General features: G+C 43.6%; 1 protein-coding gene across 1 annotated transcript in view; it reads left to right on the forward strand.

The window, feature by feature from the left end:
- The first annotated feature begins 6,002 nt into the window (after window positions 1-6,002).
- The window catches only part of stt3b (STT3 oligosaccharyltransferase complex catalytic subunit B), a 45,691-nt gene continuing 28,664 nt past the window's right edge, over window positions 6,003-23,029 (forward strand). The window contains exon 1 of the mRNA XM_076280276.1: window positions 6,003-6,519. Coding sequence (XP_076136391.1) covers window positions 6,263-6,519 — 257 coding nt within the window. The 5' untranslated portion in view covers window positions 6,003-6,262. The remainder of the gene's footprint in view (window positions 6,520-23,029) is intronic.

Consider the following 23,029-nt stretch of genomic DNA (forward strand, 5'->3'; position numbering starts at 1 on the left):
CGCACCTGCCTGCCAAGCGGGCCAAACCCACATTATGTGAAATACGTTTCTTGGAATATATGCAACACAAAGGGGTAGGAACTAACAGCCGTGTGCTGGGATTTTTTACTTGCAGTGTGCCAGTAAGTACTAAGGCCCTTAGTAGTAGAATCAGAAACATGGAGAAACTTGCCAGCACTACTCTGTGCTGTCTCGCGTCCAGCAGTTCATGCTTGGCATCAAAACTTGTATGGAAACTCAGGGGACTGAGTTTAGAGCCTGGAGCCCACAGCCAAGAACTGCCCTCCAGTAGAGAGAGAGAGAGAGAGAGGGAGAGAAAGACTGAGAGAGAGAGAATGAGAGAGAGGGAGAGAGAAAGGTCGAGAGAGAGAGGGAGAGAGAAAGACAGAGAGAGAGGGAGAGAGAAAGACCGAGAGAGAGAGTGAGAGAGAGAGAGAGAGCATATACACCAAATTGAGCAGAATAACCTCTCCTTTCGAGGGAGCTTTGTGAAGCGTGGCCGTGTTTGCAGTGAGATGTGCAGCTGTACTGCGGACGGGGCTCCGCTGGGGCCTTTGTAGCGGCGCCGGTGCGGTTCAGACATTCCTGCTCGTAGTGCACTCAGACCATGACCGTAATGACAGGGGCAGCGGAGGGCTGCGCCGGTCCGCAGACAGAGTCGTAAGGCCGCGCGAGACGGCCAGCGAGAGGGGAGCGGGCAAACGCCTCCCAGTTTTTTTGCACCCATTCTTTTTAGGTTCTTTTTCTGTACTGCTCCTATTTAAAGGTACTCTTCTATTTTGTGTCTCGTGATTTATTTTTCTTTTCATTTCATTCATTTTCTTTGATTTATTTTTTTCCAGTGAGTCAAGTTTTTTTTCGTCTGATCTGACCTCTGAAAATAGCTTGTCTTTTGTCTGGATTTTTGTCTGGAGGGTTCCAGAATCAGAAGTAGTCTAACTGTCACACCAAGTGTCACAGTGTCAGTCGCGAGATAAAAGTATCCCTATATTCTACAAACATGTTGAAGAAGACCAAAGTATACATTGTTTTCTGTTGGGGGTTTTTGCATTACGTTACATGCATTATTTCAAAGTATAATGCATTGTTATTAATGTTTTCTCTACAAGACTTGGCTCTAGCTGTACACTCAAAGTGTACTGTATGTCAACAGGTTTTTCTTGTTACCAGTGCTGAACATGGTCCCCCACTCTTATGCACACAGACCCAAAGAATTCAGATCTCAACATGGTATAATATGCCAGCCACATCATCTTTACTCAGATCTGTTATGGCTGTAGGTATAAACTGCCGTCTATTTCAAATAAAGGAAGAAAACTCCATGGTGCAGCAACAGATTCAAAAACTGAAGATGACTGCCTCCTGTTGACTATGATGATGATAGTTGAACGCTTCAGACGAGGGTCATTGCAGTGGCTTTGAACTATCCTAACACACTGATACTTAGAAAATTAAAGGGACACCAGGCAAGCCTGATGCTTTTTCTCTACGAAACTCCCCCTCGCTCGGTCTGAAGCTCTTTTCTTTTTCTTTGCGTCTTCCGTCAAGGGTTTTCGCTGCTTCTTCGCCGGCTCTGCCATTATACACACGTTTGCAACAATCTCTAGCGTTTCGTTAGCCTGCCTCTGTGCTGTAAACTGATCCTGCTTCGGTCGGCGGGTAGGATACACCGAACTTGCAAGTGGGATATTCTTCCTACAGGCAGTAGGGGCGGGCGAGAGAGCCTTCATTCACCCCGTAATGAGTCATTTAACCATATACCGACTTACGAAGATGATTAATTAACACGAAAACGTTGCCTGGTGTCCCTTTAATATAATATTATTGTAATGTTGATGTAATTAAACACATTTTTTTATCTACTGCCATTATTTACAAATGGAATACATCTATCTGTTCATCACAGTTTCAAACAGACTTGCATGTTAAAGACATATGTTCATCAACTATTTGTCACATCCAGAAAAGCACAACACTAACCCTGAAAGTATGCAATATTTGTTTGTTGAGACCAGACACCTGTGAAGCACAACTCAGCAATGCTGAAGGCTTTGCTCTGTTGCCTGAAAAAAGATTTTGCTCAGAGACATTCATTCCAGTGGTTAGTGATTCATGTGTGTGTGTGTGTGTGTGTGTGTGTGTGTGTGTGTGTGTGTGTTTTCACAATTCATTATTATGCTGATTTCTTCAGCTCTGTTAAATCCCTAAAGCCCAATTTATTTCCTCATTTTAACATCTGGGCTGTATGCATGTCCGCAGTGTGACTACCGACGTTGAACAAGCCTAATGATCCTAAAATGAATACTGTGAAAGCAATATGTGGTGTTCAAACCAGTCTCCCTGCTCTTCAAAGACTCCCTATTGTTTCATATGCCTCTGCTTTCCTCTGCATTTAATTGCTCTTCTCTCACTAAAAGGATGGCACACTTCTCTTCATTACCACAAGAGAGCGCTGTCTACAAAGAGGACACAAGTTAATATGATGCAGTCCTCTCAAACACTTGAAAGTCAGCCCTGAAGGTTGCACATTTGCATTTAGATATATAAATTGCATCAACCTTACAACTTTGGCAGATCATATTGGACAAAATGACAGAATAGAAATATGTAATGAAACAAAGCCAAACTTATGACAAAGTGAAAGACATAAGATAAAGATGAAATGAAGTGGACATTTTTTTCCGTTGCAGACAGGCCTCTCCACTGGCCATCACATGGCCATATGCCTTCAAAGCCCTGTGATGTACGAGTTGCTATGTGTATTACTGGTATTAGTGTACAAACAAAACCATAACAATGATGGATGAGACTGACCGAAGCCAAAGAGGACCACTCATCATCAACAGTGTTGAGTGGATTAAACTGTCTGTCTTAGACTGACAAAAACCCAGGGTAAACAAACAAAGTGTAAGTGTGATGAAAAATAATGTACGGTAACACAAACAAAGGCTGGGTTATGGAAGCTCTTAAGAGTTTTCAAGCTAGAGCTTGTCAAAGACAAGTCCTCGATTGTATCTTTTAAGTTGCTGCTTACATATTTTGAGTAGTGATATACAAACAACAACAGTGACACTTTTTATGGTGATCCACAAGCACTCAAACACACACAAACTGACAAAAATATGGGTGTGTCAGGAGTGTTATTGGCACTATGTGTCTGTGTCCAATGCACACAAAGTGTCATCTTTGCTCCGGTCAGAAGGCAACAAAGCCCAAACCAAGGGATTAGGAGACTGTCTTGACAGATAAAATAAACTGATACTGGTGTGTGGCACATGCTGAAGCCTTGTCACACAGATTGAACTGGAAGTTAACTATCTCTGGTATAGGAAGAGATAGGTGAGTTTTGTTGAATGGGTGGGTAAAGACAAGAAGTTGGAATGTTTGGCTATGCAGGTCAACATAACAATGGATAAATGCAATTACCCAAAATGTTGCCTCTCCACAAAGACAAGAACAGGATTTCACTATTGTGTTGGCTAACCAAGTGGATCGTCTTGTGTTTAGTGTTGGCCTGATAGAACAATCTTGCTCCTCTATTTCACTTTAACACACAGAATCCACAAAGTAATGTAAACATAATATTGTTATATTCTGAAAAAACGTAATTAACGTGTCTCTAAAAATAGGTCTACTTTAAGAATTGGTTGACTTTTACAAATTAAAAATAAACGTAATAGTTGTGGCATGTTTTGAATGGATTCCAAAAACACTAGAAGCTGTTTTCCTTCTGAAATCGCAAGTATTGCTGGATGTGTCTGTGGGACATTTAAGCCTCTATTTGGATGAATTCCTTGTATTGGGTTAAACAAACTGCATTTGGATTAGATTAACTATGTAATTTCCCACATAATTTTAGTCATGGTTATCAGGGGAAAACAAGAATATACAAAAGTGCTGGAAAACATAATCTAACATTAGCATATATATTTTCAACATGTCTTAGTTTATTTTATTCATTCTTAAAAATAAATATGTAAATATATTAAGATATCTATAATTTTATGCATAGTTCATATAAAGAACCAGCTCATTTTCGGGCAGATTTCCATGCATAGAGTAACACAGTAAAACAGGTTTGACTTAAAGGCTCACTGTACTGATTCACTAAGCAGCCACTGCATTTCTGTGTTTGTGGACTTTGATTAAATGTAAATCTGGCCCACATGTATATGCATAACGTATAGCTGTAAAATGCTGTATAGAATTTTGTTGGGTTTAAAAGATTTGCCTTTCTTCTTATGATCAGAGGCTTCACCTCATTGCCCAGCACCAGATATTTTTACCCAAATAATTGGGACACAGGGTCACAGGCAAATAGGCGTAGACCAGGTAGTGGAAACACATCAACAAATTTGTGAGCAACAGCCATCCTGTCTTATCTCAGATCAAAAACTGAAGGATGTGTGCAGTGGTTGTATTCTGTTGTCTTGTTTTCTATTACAAATGTTTCAAATCAACACAAACATGGGGAAGGGTGTGTCATTGTAGCCTATTATTTTTCCAAGGCAGTGTAGTAAAGTCTATTTAATAATACTAATCATTTTCAATGTCATGGGTTAAACATAGCCTAGATCAGTGAGGTTATTTTGTGCCTAGGTGCATACATTTCTCGATGTGCTTCCTTCAATTCCATTCGGAATGAATAATAAGAACGATAACAGTACTGTTATTGCAGTAACTGCAAGGAACTAACTATGAAAGCTGTTTTATCTTCATTATTCAAAGAAAAGAGATGAGCAGTGTCAGCATTAGTTGGTTGTCTGGAGTTTTTTTGCTGTTTTTTCATGCTCATCTGTCACCGATTTTGATGATGTCTTCCAGGCAGGTAGGCCTACATTGAGAGACTGCTCATGTCAGCAACACATTTGGAAATATAAGCTATGAAGTTTCAGAACTGGACTCACAGTATAGCCTACTTGACAGGCCTTCATCGTGGTGAAAACCCCTAGTACTATTTTTCTCAAGGACAATGTAGGCTATAAAGTTGCATTCTGCTGATCATTGTGGTAGGCCTATTGGTCACGGAATTTGAGACATTTTCACGTCTGAAATGAAAGCTCAAGTAGCATACTAACAAAAAACATGGTTTTCTGTTTAGTCTCCTCACAGAAATTTCAACATAAATGATTTTCTACTTTATAGCCTAGTTGGCCTACTCAAATAGAAAAATAAATAATAGGCCTAGAGAAGACGACTAGCCTACAGATCCTACCAAGCCGACAAAATGTCTTCGTTAACAGGAATGTTGATAAGCCTATGGCTAATAAATGTGATTTTTGCCGTTTTGTTTCAATAGAATTCGTCCAAGGGAAGACATTTTCGTATTCAGTTAGGCTAATTACCTAAAACCTAATTAGAGAAATATCTTTATTCTTTCTGTTTCAATGGACTGTAACGTTACTTTGGCGTAGCCTTGCGTAAATAAATTCGCATTTAATAAGCCCTTAAGCGAAACTAAAATGAGGCCATATCAAATTTCTGGAGTTCTTGGTCACGAAAATACCAAACAAATGTGAAGTCTTCTGTCGAGTGACCCTGCACTAGGGTTCGTGGTAGGCTATTGCTTTTGCAGTCGACGTTCAGTGAAGACTGTCTTTCACATTTTACCCTCCTAACTAAACTGGTCGTAAAGGGATGTATCGCTGAATTCCTCTTCTGTCATCCGTGTTACAACCAGATTCGCTCCTGTGGCGGCCTCTACGTTTTCCTTTACCCAAATTCATTTATTTCATTGGCCCTCTATTCTACGACTCTATAGCTCTGGGGACTGTGATTGGTTTGAACACAAGGCTGTTACTGCGAAAAACAGATGGGATTGGTTACTTCGTAAACAACTATCCTTCTGTCACTGTTTGTCATTTGCCCGGACTTTGAGTCATTCTATTGGTGAAAATGCCGCCTGTCACGAATGGACCTTGCTCGGATTGGTCTTGATGTCATTACATTCATCCCGCCCATTCATACCTGTCCTGCTGTAAGAGGTTGAATGCTCTTCCTACAGTTCTAGTTGTCCCGCCCTGTACCCCAAGGAACTAGTCGGTCTCGTGTGCTGAGTGGTACAAGCCGGCTAGCATGGAGCTTTGCTGCAAAAATTGTTCATAATAATTCAGCAACAACAGAAATAAGATAGCGATATCGGGTAATCAGGGACTTGGTGGCTAACAACCACAGGCGCCAAAGTGGGAAAACGGCGGTGGTTTTGGTGCTTGGCTGTGGGGAAGTTCTCTCCTGACCAAATCCAGTGCCGCTCACACAGAACATGGCGGAGCACCATTCCATCTCAGAGTGCAAGCACAAAGCGTCTTCGAATGCCGGGGGCTCGCACTCTGGCAATGGTCGACCGAATTCCGTGGCTGGAGGTGGTGTCGGAGGCCTCTCTGGTGGACTGACGCAGCCGGCAGGATGGCAGTCCTTGCTGTCCTTTACCATACTCTTCCTGGCCTGGTTGGCAGGATTCAGTTCAAGGCTCTTTGCAGTAATACGCTTCGAGAGCATCATCCACGAGTTTGACCCTTGGTGAGTAACGCTAGCTAACGTTAGCTAGCTAGCTAGCTTGCTACGCACTCACAACGTCAGTTTCTAGTTAGCCGCAAGTACTCAGGTACACCCGTCATTGCTAATGTATGAGTTTGTTGTCAGATGTGTTTTTTTTTTAATCCAAACAGAAAATCGATGTTCGATTGCCTTACATTACCTGTAGTTTTGCAGATTACATTATATTAGCCCGATACAGCTAGCTTTTCTGCTAACGAGGCCAGGGCGCCTGAGAGATAAAGCAGAGAGACAATGAAAGTTATTCCTAATGTAATGGCAGCACAAGATAATGTTATCAGAGTGTAGTTACCTCTGTGTATCAAGCCATGACAGTAACGTTAATGATAGCAAGGCTCCACTGGAAGAGTGCCATTTTCCAGACATGACAGTTTTCTCAACTGACAAATCAATGAAGCCAATGGCTAACTTACCTCAAGGCACAGTTAACGTTACATCAAAGTGTCAGCAACCCGGAAATTGATTCAATAAATCACATATGTCAGTATTGATACGCGATATCGTGGAAAATGCATGTGCATGACCACTAGTTTATGATAACATAAACAGCTGGATATAATCATTTTTGGGGAAAAAAGTTAATCCTGGTTTAACTACACTGTCTCTGCTAACTGATGCACGAATCAAGCAAAGTAAATGGGTCTAAGCCGGTCTTTCACACAAGGCTGGTTAGCAAGCCCTCACCAAACCTCTTCGTGCGTGCTTACACAGATGATGTCACATTCATAAAGGGAAATTACTAATGCCTGGGAATTCACCCAACACCCCAATCTCTTGTGCATTTTCTAACTAAGAAACTGTACATCGTGTCAGTAGCCTAATATAATTAGACAGTGCCGGCCTACTGATGTCAGATGTACACATTGCTGCTGCTCGTGCGCAAAGTGCTACCATAGTAAAGTGCATTGCAAAGACGGTGTGTGTGGGCATGGTTATTATATGTGATTTACGCCCGGGAGCAGAGCATGACGATTTCCATCGCTAATCCTACATTGCATCAGTTCCCACTGTGCCTTAAAGCTATTATTATTTCATGAACATCGAGTACAGCATATTTCTTGTTTCCGGTTGATTATGATGCTCAATGGGCTTCTCATATATACATGCCCAGCACCGTCATTAGCCTTGCCCCCCACTCGATTGGTTGCTCCATGAACATTATGCCTGAAAACCTATACACAAAATGAGATTGCTCAGTTTCTTCTGTCCTTACAGTTGTCCATTAAGTTGTCTGGGTGTTGTTTGAGTGTTTGCACAGTCTTTTCCACCACCATTTCCCCAGTCTCCTGCTTTTGGCTGGTAGCGAGAGATGACTGTCAACCCTAGAATCCTTATTTTTAAGTTGAAGACCACTCTCCTTTGCTGCTCTTCCTTGTTGCTATTCTGCCCAAGTCCTCATTCTACTTCCCAAAACACACACACACACACACACACACACACACACACACAGACAGGACATTAAAAAGTTATGCCTAATGTGAAAAAGCCTTTTACAGTTAAGAGGCACAGTCAAAATGCCCTGATGCATAAATCTATTCACGGGAAATATGGAAATGGCTTCAGATCTTGCCTAAAGTAGGCCAAAAGCAAAAAGGGTGGTCACTTACTACCTTCTTCACAGGGTGTTGCGTGATATCCTGTCATGCACGTGGCTTTGAAAGGAAGCTGGAGTCTTCCTCCTTTTTAAGAACCATGAGTATGAATCTAACATTAGGCCTTATGCTACCATTAGTCGGATAACACAATGTAGCTAATTCCAGGCTTAAGCTAAGACCCCTGCTGTCATGCTGTTGTTCCAGAGGGTACAGTCTGGTTTTGCTGGACTCATATCATTGGCCACGATGTCCTTCTGTGTGTATTGTTAGGATGGGAATATTTTCTTTTGCATAACCTACAACATCATTTAACTTGCAAAGTCCTGTGATTTGCATTAATGTGCAAATATTGCCGGGCATACAGAAATGGCACACACAAGCAACGCGGAATACGGGGCCGGACATGTGAACTCGTATTGTGTCTGGTCCATATTTCCTGTGAAACCTGAAGTGTGGATATGAGTGATGTATGGAATTGCATGTGGTTTCATGCTATGGTTATGATTTATAGTTACTTGACATGTTCAATAGAGGCGAGACTGTATCAAATCAGTTTTAATTTTGAAATATTGTCTTTTTAAATGAATAAAAGTACATTTCAGAGCTAGGGCTTTTTTCTAGTTGTAATTATGGATTCATACATCGAGTGCCTGAACTCATTTTTTACGTGTCCAGTGTCTAATTATACATCCAACATGAACTTGACTCGGCAGTGGTTCCGTCCAAATCGCTATCATTGAAGTGATGCAGAAGTTACTTACAGCTTGGCCGGAAGGACTTGAAAAGTTATTCTTCTTCAATATATAGCTCTACTTTTCGCCTGCTGATGCTTGCAAGATGTTAACTGATGTGTCCCCTCCCCATGGTGATCAGACACATTGTTAAGTGCTTTTTGCATTGTAATAGGTATGATGACTGAATGTGTTTCCAATGTGTGAGACTCAAGGTCTAGCTGGTCAAAAGTTGGATGGAGGACCACTGAAGTCATTCATTAATCTGAACAACTTGGTAGCATTATGACTCAGATCTGTGGGTGTTTGTGGATCTACTTCCCCCCAGAGATTGCCTAGCTTTTTACGGTTTTGTTTTGTTTGATAAGTGCTAAGGTGTATGTGTGCCGTGTGCACATACAAACATATGTGCGTGTGTGTGTGCGTGTGCGTGTGTGTGTGTGCCCGTGTACGTGTACGTGCATGCGTACGCGTGCACACGCCCATTCTCCACCTCTGTGTGTGTGTGTGTGTCTGCGTGCACATGTACATGTAAACATATGGCCCTTTGAATTTTATAGTGTAAAGGTTATAGGCGGTAGAAGTACTTCTGACCAGCCCTTTAACTCTTTGATCTCCTTTTTTATATTACAGCAGAAAAATTTAGCCATTTTTTATCACTTTAATCATGCCTGAAGCTCTAGCCAGTTGCACCCACCCTCTCTCCTTCTCATTTCTTGTGAACTTAAATGGAAAAATAGTCTGATTTACAAAGACAGATTTGAAAACTCCACATTGTGGCTTGTAGCCTTTGATCTGTTGCGTCTTAAGTTTTAGTAGGTCAGGTTGAGCAACTTTGTGTGTGTGTGTGTGTGTGTGTGTGTGTGTGTGTGTGTGTGTGTGGTCAATGTCAGGAAAGCATTTTGGTCGTGATCGTGTGTGTGTCAAGGAATTGAGTCAGGCAGTAGCTCTGGCTGAAGGCTCGGGAGGAGAGCAACAGCTGATGCCTCTACTTTCCTGGCTGATCCTGAGCGCCACAGTGCCCCTGTTAAGCAGAGAAATGGTAGGTGGCAGCAGGGGACTGCTGGCAGTCTCTTGTTTTTGCTCTGTAGGAAGGGGGAGTGATTCAGCGTGGACTGGACACTGAAGAAGACCCTAGTGAATATGGGGTGGGTGGTGGTGCTGTTAGTCATCCAGAGTGAGTCATCATGAACACAATTATTGTTGTTGTGATAATTGCCCATCCATGTATAGGCTCTGGGATAACTTTAGTGGTTCTTTACACATCTTTTTGATAATGTTTAGCAAATGTGTGGCACTCTAGTCTCAAAACAAGTCCTGACCCCCCCCCCCCCCCAAAAAAAAAAAAAAAAAAAAAAGTGCTCAGTATGATCCCATTAAGTTATGTTGCATAAAGTTTTATCCAATTTCAACCTCTCCTCTTCAGTAGCATGGTATCACCACTGCATGGTATCACCACTTTCAGACACGTGCACAATCCCTGTGTGACTGGTGTATGTGTGACTTTTTGTGTGTGTCCCTCCAAATGAGGAATTGCTGGCATGCCCTGGCATTCCGAGGCTGTTGGCTGGCATCAGGCTGCTTCTCCCAGAGCGGACCATAGTCTTGAAGAGGAGCCGAGCTTTCCATTGGGGAGCGGAGCCTAGCTGACAGCCCATGATGTTTTAGAGAGGGAGTCTCTTTGCTCAGCACTGAGAGCCTCAGCTCAAGCGTGACATGATTGCATACTCTGTGCGTGTGTGTGTGTGTGTGTTTGTTCTTCAGATGCTTTCAACATCCATGTCCCCTGTCCACCCCTCCCATTAAGGCATCTGCTCAAGCGTTGTGCAGAACTGTCCGAATCATGTCAAACAAATGAAGTGTGTGCCTTTCACTGCAACCCCACCACCACCACCGCCACCGAGATGCTTCTGATTTTCCTCTTTTTTTCTATGCTATTTTCTTTCCCTCCAAGGCCCTCTGTCTCTCTCTTCCTCATTGGTCCAAGACTCGTATCTGCAGAGCTCATTTGCGGGCTAACTGACTCTTCCACTAAGTCGGTGTGTTTTAAAGAGGCTGATTGTTGCGTGGGGTGTCGGGGGGGCCTGCTTAGCTTAGCGGCAGCTCAGTCCCTGAGAGCGTGTGGAATGCCGGCTAATTATTAGCGGCTCGTCAAGTTGACTTGGCAAGGTTGAGCCATGGGGAGAGCAGGGTCATGACTGAAATGCTGTGGCTGAAGGATTTAACTTTTTGTTTTGTTTGGTTCAGTCTCTCTCTGGTGGATTGAAAGAAACTGTTTGCAGTCAACCTCTTATCAACCTTGACAGCATGGATTTCTTTCTTCATACAAAATAATTCAGCCCTGTAGTTCTTTTCATTTGTCCTTTGTGTGTGTTGGCGAGTGTGTATGAGAGAGAGGGAGAAATACAAAGAGTATAGACTGGTACAGTTTGATTCAGTGAAATCATTTTGCTTTCTATAAACTGAATGTGTGTGTCTAGTTCACCTTGACCTTTGTGTGTTTTTGAGGAAGTAGACCGTCGGTGCACAGGTCTCTCGTCGATAGTCATTCATGATTGGCCTTCATAACTCAAAAAAGAGGAACCGTTGCGATTAGCTTTGAGAGCTGCTTATTTGTGTTAGCACTGTGTTAAGTACAGTAAGCCAAATTTTCAGTTAGCAGCCTCATTGCGTTGAGAGCGTAGATGAGGTTGATGCCTTTGGAGGCCCTTCAGAGAACACACACACACACACACACCTCTTCCTACTTCGAGATAAACTGATTGCTACGGCACATTCACTTATCTCCCCTTTTCATTTGCTCTGTGGCTTACCTTCCCTTATTTTTGCTTGCCAGCTCCTCACTCAAATGCCCCCCCTTCCCCCCCATGCCATTTTCAGTCACCTGGGGGAGGCCACTGCATCACGTGCAGTGTTTCCCTTTACAGGTACTAGGGCTGTAACGATTTACGATTCGAAACCGAAATCGCGACATTCATATCCACGATACTGTGTCGCGGTGTGAAAAGGCAGAATCGCGACACACCCTTTCTAGTGTTTCACGCAGTGCAAAATCAACCCACAACTCCCGCTTTACTTATCGGTAGCCTACGTTGTCCAAAAACAAATAAATAAATAAATAATAATTTCATACCTCTCCTTGCTTTCATTGTAGACTATGTGTGCAACTTTACCAAACAGTATAGAACCCCCTCTCCTTGCCCCGCTCTCTCTCGCGCTCCCTCACTCTCCCTCCCTCTCCTGCTCAATGAACACGCGCGACTTAAATAAAACATTCACAATCGTGAAAGCAAGGACGCATAGACGACTAGCTAATTTACTATTAAATCCGCTTAGCATCATTAGCATGCTGGACATATTTGTTAAAAACTCTTGCACTGAAGTTGACTGATCATCTCAATACCAACGTTTCCCAAAAGGGCCTGTCCCAAGGAGAACAAGTATTACCTTGAAACTTAAACACACATGGGGAAACTGAACAGTCCAATCAGTAGACTATGATAGGCTAAGCTATATGCTACTTTGTTTACAATATTTCCAGGCTTCAACCAGACAGCTGAATTAAAAAGGTAGAGTTGTAATAAAAAATAGTAGGCCTAGGCTATAGGCTAATCTGCATAAAGTGTGCTGTCATAAATATCAGTCATTCAGACAAATATTTTTATATCAGGATATAAAATAATAGATATATTATATTGTAATCCTCTGGTGTTCTAAGGGAGGCTATTAAAATGTTATTTAATAAAATGTCTAGCCCCCTCCCCCCCCCCCCCCCCCCAAAAAAAAAAGGAAAAAAAAAAAAGAAAAATCGAGATTCGTATCGAACCGTGGGTCAAAAATCGTGATACAAACCGAATCGTGAGGTTGGTGTATCGTTACAGCCCTAACAGGTACTGTCAGCGATGCTGGATGACATAATATGAGTAATATTTGACGTAACGTAATATTTGAAACAAAGCCCAATAGAGCAAACTCACCAGTCCCCGAACTCTTCTTTCATTTCCCCAAAATCCAGGAAGCGTGTTGCTTGCTTCACTCTTTTTTTAACAACGTTTTGCCTGAACACATCTAACTAACCAGTCAGCCACGCTCTCTCCCCTCCCCCACTTGACAGTGTGTGTTTGCCAGTCCAGTATTCCTTGAAGAATGCCACTTATACAAGCAGGGCAACAACGATACCGGTATAACGTGAAAAGAAACCAGTTGAAGTCGACCACACACGTTTATGAACGCCCTTAAGTCAAATCTGTAGCTTACTTTACCCTGATTAGTGTGTGGTTAAATTACTAAAGTATTTACAGCACAAAATATATAAATAACATAAATGTAAATAAAGAAATATAACCTCTTAATTTGTTCTCCAAGTGCACTACATTGATTAATTTTCATACGGTGGAGCATGTCCCCCCCCCCCCCCCCCCCCCCCCCGTACCCCCTAGACTAGGTCCAGGAGAGGGCCCCTCAGAAAACCCTGTGGCAAACACTGGAGTGAGGAATTAATCTGTCACTGAGCTGTCAATGAATGCTGTGATATCAAGTCACAGCTCATGCACTCATCCACAAACCACACTCTCACACAGGCCCAAATAGTTGGGCACTCCAGACTCGTGACTTCATCGTGCATTGCAGTGGGTGGGGGTGGGGGCAATGCTTCTATTTGTGTGAAAAATCAGAGAAATCAGCATGTTTTCATCACATGGATTTGTATAAGTGAAGGTTTTTTTTTTTTCCCTGTGGAAAGTGCACTTGGTGTGTTGACCGTGCTTGCTTTGCTGTCACCCAGGATTGTTTATCTGATTCTGGCCAGAGCTCTCCGGGGCTTGCTGTTACGTCCATTAGCATACCAGCTCCAGTCCCACTGCGCTCCTTCCACAAAAGGGGCTCACACTAGATCCACGCGTTGCTCTGAGGCTTGGATTTCCTGTTCTTTGGGTCCTTGTTCCAGCATGTTCAGCTCCATGTGCTCGGTCCCATGGAGACCTCCTTTTTTTCTTTTTTTCTTTTTCTGTGAGCTTTCGCCTGCTCGGTGCAGAACATAGATTGTGTTTTTGATTCGGCACACGACATAAAGATATCACAGAGCGAATATGGCAGGATTAAATGCTCGCCCACACAATAACCTCAAAGAGCTTCAAGCTCCTGTTCTGTCTGTGTGTGTGTGTGTGTGTGTGTGTGTTTTGTATGTGTTTGTCTGAGTATGTCAGCTCTGCATGGATTTGTTCGTTGAGGGAGAGTGCAATAATTTGACCTCTTTCCCCGATCGCATTTAGCCCCTCTGACTGGCGTGTGTTCAGCACGCTACGTAAGTCAAATTCCGAGGCTGTCAACGCTTAAATCGTAAAAACCTCTGAAAAGTCCTCTGCTCGCATAACGTTTGGGCACTGCGTGTGGGGATTTTCAAATCCCCCAAAGCATGCCACAGCTGAACTCCACTGAAGGTATACAACAGAGAAGCATAATATTTGCTAAGCCTTCGTCCAGCGACATAGACACACTGCTGCTCGGGGTGGGTGATGTTCTAATGCATCGGTGGACTTCTGAAAGCAACGTCAGCAGCCTCTGTACACCCAGTCATCTCGGCTGAGTCGATTCCCTCCGCATCAATCATAACCACTAATTGGATTAGCCGTCTGAGCTTAGTGGAGGCGGATGGCTCCTGTGAAGGAGAACAAACGGCACAGGCTCAGAAATGAGTTCCAGCCTTCTCTCAACTGCATTGGCAGAGGGCTACCAGAGGGGGTGCTCCACTCCCACCCACCGGAGTGGAGCAGGGTAAACGGATGGTTGGGGAGGGGAGGCCAACCAGGCGGCGCCGTTTATCTCCTCGGCTGCAGGGACGCGTGGAGGATTTGTCAAGGCTCATTTGAGGGCCAGAGAGGAGGCTCTCTGCAGGCGTTGAAGTGTTGTGTGGAAAACTAGCCTCTCTCACTCTCCTCAGCCCCTCCGTTATGTAAACCAAACTAATCTGGCTGATCTTTTCCTCCTCAGAAGTGCCTCTCCTTCTCCCTCCATTCCCATCTCTGGCCATCTTTGCAGTTTCTTCCCTGCTTGTCATAAATCATTCTGCAGAGGTCATTGCTTATGAAGTCCTCACTTGTATTCTTTGTTCAGTACTGTACCATTAACTGACTGTTTATTGATGTGAGCAGGTCTGGTTATGTAGTCTGATATCTGTTTAAATGGAGCGTAGCAGGCTGACAGCACAATGCATCCACTTAATGTGTGGTGTTTTAGGACTGGACTGGATGTGTCCTGACCATTCTTCTAATACCAGTGGAAAACTCTTAGATCATTGTTGCCTCTCTCTCTCTCTCTCTCTCTCTCTCTCTCTCTGAGTGTGAGACAGCCAAGTCTTCAATATTTGCACAGTCTATTGTATGTTGTCTTAGCAAATATGTAACTGAACTTGTTTTTGTAAACACTAGATTTCATTCACACAGTTAATGAGCAGCGGCATTAGCAATGGTGTGTTTGACTTCAATGTGAGTAGCATGTGGTCTGGCTTGTGGTTTGCAACTGCTGTAGTGACTTCCTAACTGTCATAAGTATGTCTGTTGGGCTAAAGAGATGCTACAGAAGTGGTGCTACAGAAAGAGAAGCATGCATCACGTTAAAGATATATCCTACAGCATGGTAACTGTGTCTTGACATTATCCTGTCCACTGTATCTGCCTCCTGAATGGGAAAAGGAGATTTAACGTCAGAAGTGTTTTATTTAGATACGATAGACGCGCTTTGTTTTATTGTCCTGATTTTAACTTCTTTCGCCCACAACCTCCTGGGGTGGGTAATACTGTTGTTGACCGTGATATATTAACACACGTTACATCACAGGAGCTAATTTTTTTACTGCGTAGCGTACTCGCTCATACTCTTTAAAAAAAAAAAAAAAAGTGTTGTGTTCATAATTAGGATTACATTTTAAGAAGATTAGAGTAACCCCCCCACCTCTTCATTTCTTCCACCTCTTCATGATGCTAGATTCATCTTTGAATGTGTGAACAAGAGTGCCATCCAGAGAATACCATAAATATTTATCAGCGTTGCTTTCTTTGCTATATTTTTCTTGGAACAAAACCATGTGTTTACCCCCTGACTTGGTGTGTGTGTGTGTGTGTGTGTGTGTGTGTGTGTGTGTGTGTGTGTGTGTGTGTGTGTGTGTGTGTGTGTGTGTGTGTGTGTGTGTGTGTGTGTGTTCAAACCGAATGGAATAAACTAGGAAGTCTGACTACATTTGCTCTTGCTGTCTTCGCCTGTTGTTTTCGGAACATCCTCTGGCTGATTTAGGCGACCCACAAAGGATACTGTGTTCGCTTGTTTGCCAGTGGTTGGATTGGTTCCTTGGTTGGAGAGTTTGTGGGCCTTGCAAGGGTAGATGAGGTCTCACATCTTCAAGCATGTGTACACACGCACACATAAACATCTTCTGTCTTTAATCAGCAAGGAAATGGAAGCCTCCAGAGCCTTCTACAAGGTTAAACTGCTGTTTCCTGACACATTTTAATCTTTAAGATACACACACACACACACACACACACACACGTGTGCACCGATATACAGATCACAGAGACACTTAGACACACATCGCACACACACACACTCGCTTGCTAATGTCTTGTGATGATGAGATTAAAGGTGTTTTAGCGAGGTTCTTAATCAGCACTGAACGGATGTTCAGTTTTGCACTTCAAGCAGAGTAAATGTGAAACGCCGGCTCCACCCTTTCTTCTATCCAATCTTTGCCTTTTTCAAAGCTCCTCTCCTAATTAGCCAGCAGACGGCACTGTCAAAAGATCCTCCCTTTTCCCCCCCAAACAAAGCAACTCTCGCCAGTCGGTGGTCAAAAATGTATCTGCAGTGGGCGAGAGCCTCTCTATCTGACCCTGTATATATAGTGGAAGAGCGACGACTCGCTCTCAACACTACGGAGTTCTTGTAAGCTGATCATCATCAATAAAATAATAGTCTAAATATGCAGCCTGAGTATACGGAACCTTTCTATTATTTCTAAGTTCTTCACCAGTGATTGGCTCCTCATGGAAACTTGTTGTTGTGCACTGCTCTTTGTTTGCACTTTTATAGGATTTTGTCACTTTCCATTTCCCTCTTATTTTTGCTCCCCTGTCAGGCCTCTCCCTCGCATGTCTACTCATCCCACTGTCACCTTGGTTTTATGAGGACGGCTAGCTTGCGGTGGATGCTTTATTTTATAGGCCATATCTATGCCATATATTATTAAGCTGTTTTTTGCCCACCTTACTCAGCCCCCTTTTTTTTTTGCTGAGTCTCCACCGCCTCAGCCTTTCCTGTACATGCTGACTCATGGTTATTAAGTGCTATAAGCTCAGGTCCGGTGACGTCCTGGAGCACTTTCAACAACCATGCTGCGCTGTCATCTAATGTTTTGCTCGCCTCTCCTTCCCCTCCGCTGCAGCCGGTTGGGTCAGACACAGATGGAGATCATGGTGGTGATGAGGACTGGTAGCCATCATTCATCTTTCACCATTCAGCTTTCACCATTCATATCTCCTCTTTCTTTTATGCTTGATCTTCAATCTCTCTGCCCCCCCCATCTCTCTTTTCTCTAGCCCCCATTGCCCTTTAACTACTGCCACTCTCTCTCCCTCTTTTACGCATCCATTTCGTCTGTGACAGTTTGTTTGCTAAAATGTAATGACGTATGGACACAATATGTCATACCTAACAGGCAGTCCTGTCATTGCTGTATGGACAGTGAGCAGGTGTGTCTGTGTGTGTGTCTGTGTGTGTCTGTGTGTCTATGTCTGCCTGTCTGTCTGTCTGTCTGTCTGCTGCAGTCTGTTGTCAAGCTCTGATGATAGCGCTGCTACCGCTTTCAGTATCTCACCCACAATCTTGGCTGGGGCCACGGAATATTATTTAACGTGATGTGCCAATACTGTGCCCAGGTAGTGAAAAGGAAATTATTATGCTATGTTATGTCGTGGCATAGTAAGACGCTTGCGTGTGTCAGCCTTTGTGTGTGATTGAGCTCAGCAGTGACCACAGGTCAGAGAATGAATGCCCCTTCCGAGCCCGTCATGCTTGGCCCGAGTCCTTTGGATCCAGTGACCTGGAGAGAGAGGCGAGACGGGAGAGCGAGGTGGAGAGGAGAGCGGAGCAGAAGGCTTTTGGATGGCGCTGAGGAATGAGGAGAGAAAGGGGGGGGGGGCTCTCTCATTAGAATACAGTAATTGCCTTTTGTTTCCTTGACAAGGTGACAGAGTGAGGATTCATTTGGCTGTGGCAAAAAAAAAAACATTCCTCTAGGCGCTACTACGCTGCTTGCTGGCTGTCTTTATTCATGCCGTTCCCCTCAAACACACACACACACACACACACAGTCCCTCTATTAGCCATGAGCTCAAACATACGCTTTGATCGCCTTCCGTGGCATGTAAACATGCGTGCGTCTGTGTGTGGGGGTGCAAACCTCAGATACAGGTGGCACACAGTCAACCTGGGCATTTGGTTTACCTCTGACTGTCCTGTCCTGGGCCCTGAGCCCTTTGGTCTGCTGGGTTTAATTGGATGAGGTTCAGGTGAGCGCTCGGCTGCCAGGATTAGCTCTATTCATCTTCTGCCTGCGCTGAAGGGTAGTGGACTACCAGCTGATCAAGTATGCAGAGGATGCTGCTGTACCTGTCTCCCAGGTGCGGAGAGAGAAGCAAATGGAGGATCATCATCATCACCTTTGAGTTTCCAAGACTTCTTCACAGCGTGAGCCCAGAAGCGGTTCGATTCAGTTCTTTTTTGGACCATATGTGCAAAAAGTCAGCCAGGAATTGGACTGAAGTGTTGATTTAGGTTTCAGTTCTCCGGAGTGTTCCAGGCAGCTCATCCACAGAGTATGTTGGCTATGCAGGCCAGCACTGCAAGAGGCATCACTCACATTAATGCCCCACTTTGGTAGACTCCTAACCAAACCAACGAAGTGTCTGCCTGCTAGAGCCTGCCATTACTGATTTATGATGCCCTCTGAGGCTCAGTTGGATTGCTCTTGTGCGTTATCTCCAGGATTTCGTTTTCTTTTTTTTTTTTCATTTTGCCATGTTGTGCTTTTCTACCCACATATACGACTGATGTGAAAGTTCATGTAGGATTATAGGCTACCCTGGGCTTCAAGCAGTGAAACCTAAATCCCCGTTGGTAAAACCTTTCCCACTTGTCATATGCTGCTTGTCACTTTACAGATGTTTGTAGCAGAAGTGGGATGTTGCCATTGTTACTGGTGGCAGCAGTGGGACTCCTTCTCCAATCCACTCACCTCTGAGCAGCATCAGGCTTAATGAATATATTTCTTCTTATTACTTTGCCCCTCTGGTGTTGCAAAACTGCCTCTGTGTGGAAGCTGATCCATATCTCAATGCATTTTTATAGTTTTGTATCTGATACCTTGATATGAATTTCATCATGTCTGCACGGGGGATTGCTGGTTGGGGCTCCAGAATTTTCGCGAAAGCACAATCGAATTGTCTCTGTGAGACAATCTGGCAATGAGTAATAATGCATGTTACTTTTACCCCTTGCATCGTAAGGAACCAATCACATCGGTGTATCTGATATAGGCGGGCCAAGAGTCAAGCTAAACCGATACGACAGCGCTGCAACGAATCAGTCAGTACATTGGTCATAGTGATATCCAATTGCGTCAAAGTCCGGAATCAGTCAGTAAACATTGGTTGTAGTGTGATCAATTGCGTGCAGTGAGATTTTCAAATGCATGCTTGGTGTCGCCCCTTGAGTTGGGCCATTATTCGTGGCCAGACCCTTAATCTTTCTACATTACCAGGGTCTGGATTTCCCAGGCTACGCCAGACTCTCGTTAGCACTTTATGGCACTATGCTGATTTCAGGTGTCAACAGCCTTGATAAAGGCCCTTTCAGCTACTGCATTTCATGCTCTCTCTCTCTTTCTTTGTCATCCCCCTGTGCAGCTCACAGCTGCCTCTTTGTCTGGGAGCAGAGGCATCTCTCCAATTCTTTCTTTCTTTTCCTTTTTTCATGGAGTAGATTTGCTCTGCTGTCGTTACAGCTAGCTCCTCCATCTGCTCAGCTTTTTTTCAGTAATGTAGTTGTTTTAAGATTGTATTTGTTGGACATAGGGAATGCCCTTGGGAGCATGGTCTTAAATGCAACATGAGTATGTTAGGTAAATCCTGGATACTATTGTAATGTTCCAATGTAATTCTTCTGCCGTCTGTACAAGAAAACAGATGTACGGAAACGTTAGACGCGCCCCCCACACCCATAAAAGATGCAAGCCTGTGGTCAGTTGTTGATGAGCAGATTATCAAAGCAACCTCCATGTAGAATCAGCAACAGTCAAGAGAAGTGACTGATAGCAGTTTCATTGTTTTTGATAAGGCGATAAAGGAATGATAGAGGTAGGCCTAATTTGGCATATCGCCTAAGAAATGAGAAGATAACTAATGTCGACTGCTATGCTGGCTATCCATTGTCGTTCTATATTCCTCTCCCTTTGATACCAACATGTTAATGAATGAAAGCTAATTGCTTTGTTGTGAATATACTTTATATTGTAGTCCCAGGTTAAAATGGCACTCTCACTCCCATTGTCCAACCTAACCATTGATTGGATTAATAAAGGTTGAGTGGATTGATCAAAAATATCATACTGGGAAGCAGCATATGGAAGAAATAGTTGTAGTGATGTAAAATCCTCACTTACAGAGCATAGACTATGGTTTACTTGTACATAAGATCTTGAAGTCCGTATCGGAACTCCCCCTATTACCGTCGGTCCCGTATTTCCGCCGTCTTGCGTGTATTTGTCACTTAATATCCATTTCTATACAAACCAAGATGGCGGATTCCTAAAGAAACTCAAGCATCCACACCATAGGTGTATCTAAATTAGCTATGTGCCAAAAATTACATTTTACAGTGACTTAAAGAACTGTAAACGGTGTTGTAAGGCTGCGTGTACACATCCGCTTAGAGCTCCAGTGGAGTTTTAATTTCATGACGAGAATTCTAGGTCTAACCGTTCATGTTGACCGTTGAACCGGCGTAAATAGGCGACCTATCAGGCCAGCACTATAACTCCGAGCGTGGTAAACAAAATTGGATATTTCAGGCAGTAAATGCTCCCGTTAAGAACCAAACCAGATTTTGTTCAAATCTACACACCTATGGCTACTGAAAAATGTAAGGTTCATTTAGCAAATGTTATTCTGTGTTAAAGTGTTAAAAAACATCCCCCCCCCCCCCCCCCACACACACACACACCTCCTCAGCTTGGCTCAGCACTGTTCCCTCCCACAGGAAATTAATCACATCTCTCCTCCTGCCACTGCTGGACAGCAAAAGTTGTGTTGTTAGGAAGCCTTCCCATTTCCTTCACGGGAGTTGAATTTGTCCTTTGAAAGCAAAGGGGGAAGAAAAAACGAGTTTGTGTTCTAGCTGTGGAATGGAGTGCTAGTTGCCGAGTTTCGCTAGAACTCTAGTAGAATTCCGACTCCATTACACTAATGGCAGCTTTGGACCCCTGTCTCCTAAAGCGAGTCACACATTAGCGGCCGTGCCAACAGTCTGTCCCTTGCCCCTACACACCAACGCCCAAATCTTCAACTGACAAGGATTCGATTAACATTGGATTTTACTGAGTGGCGCTGCCAAAAATAGAACTGAATCGTAATTGACAGAGCGAATTGGGCAGTGGTGTGAGAGGTAGTATTGAAAACAATGGATTGAAAGTAATCAAATGTCAAAAGAGGGGGCGCTGCACTCATGTCTTCCTTAAAGGTCCAGTATGTAGGAAATAATGGAAAATAAACTGTAACCATTCCAAAAATGATCACCATATGTTGTCAGAGAGTGAGGAAACACGATGAATTGACGTAATGGCTTATTTGACAACATTACTCTAACCCGTAAAACCCATGAAAAAAAATCAGTTACGGGGCGGAATCTCTTGGAATTTTCATTTATGTTTTGAACGATTAATTCTAGAATAGCGTATTAATAATGGGCTGGCGCGTCCTCCTATTTGGGTTGCCAAATTAGCCAACTGTCAACAGCTGTCAGTTGTAGTCATGAACGCCTACAAGAGGCAGGCAAATTTCCAAAATTAAAACAAGAAACAAATTAAGTGGACATCGGAGGAGCTTCCTGAGATGGTGACGTCTTCGTCAAACTAAGAATATCAAGTCTGACGCAGAGCTGGCCATATTTCTCCACAACAGGTAGCCTATGCTAAACTTCATCTGCATCGCTAACTTCAGCTAAATATGTTACGTTGGTTAGAGAGGTATTTTTTGTTTTCACTGTTTCCGTAATGTGTAGCTGGGTCATGGCTGGAGAAACATTAAAGCAGCTGCAGGTCAACTAACGTTAGCTAAGTCTTCATTACATCTGGCAACCCAGAAGAGGCTTGCGTCTGGTAGTCTTGAGAACGTTCACCAGTGTTTTGATTTTGGCCTACAGAACGTTCGTAAACAATCCTACAAATCGCACCTTTAACCTGTTGAGGAGTGAATCATTTTCCTGGTTCCTTCTAGAATTCTACACAAACAATCTATAGTTTCAGTGTTCTTTATACAGTCTATGGGGAAAATCTCTGAGGGTAATTGTCGCATCATAGTACGGAACTCTCGGTTTGTGAACATTTCTAAAACCCCCCCCCCCCCCCCCCACACACACACACACCCCTTGTGCTGGCCCCTTGTATATATTTGTTGGCCTAGAAAAGTCACTTTTACACAAAACTGTTAATGTATTGCATTGTAATGAGCCCCATCTTTATTTTTGTAGCTTCAACGGAATGCCATACTCTTTTATTTTCCCCTGCCATTGCTTTTGTTGAACCCTGAGAGTTGTGTGCCGAGTGGCACGCTGTGCTTAATGCTGATTGAGCGAGTGAGAGAGCTCCGGCCCAGCGTGGGCCAGAGGAGCAGCAGCAGGGGGAGGCAGACGGCACTCAGAGGGCCACCAGCCACACAGAGAGAGGAGCCAGCAAACCTGGGCGACAACACCTGCTGGTGTGTCAGTTAGCATTAACCCCTCTACCACACACACACACACACACACACACACACACACACACACACACACACACACATACACACACAGATCACATAAAAACCACACATTTGCTCTGGATGGCCT

Source organism: Alosa pseudoharengus, unplaced genomic scaffold (assembly GCF_046254945.1).
Source record: "Alosa pseudoharengus isolate Yale_2024_CS ecotype anadromous, Long Island Sound unplaced genomic scaffold, YU_APseudo_1.1 YU_APseudo_1.1_scf_12, whole genome shotgun sequence".
Lineage (NCBI taxonomy): Eukaryota > Metazoa > Chordata > Actinopteri > Clupeiformes > Clupeidae > Alosa > Alosa pseudoharengus.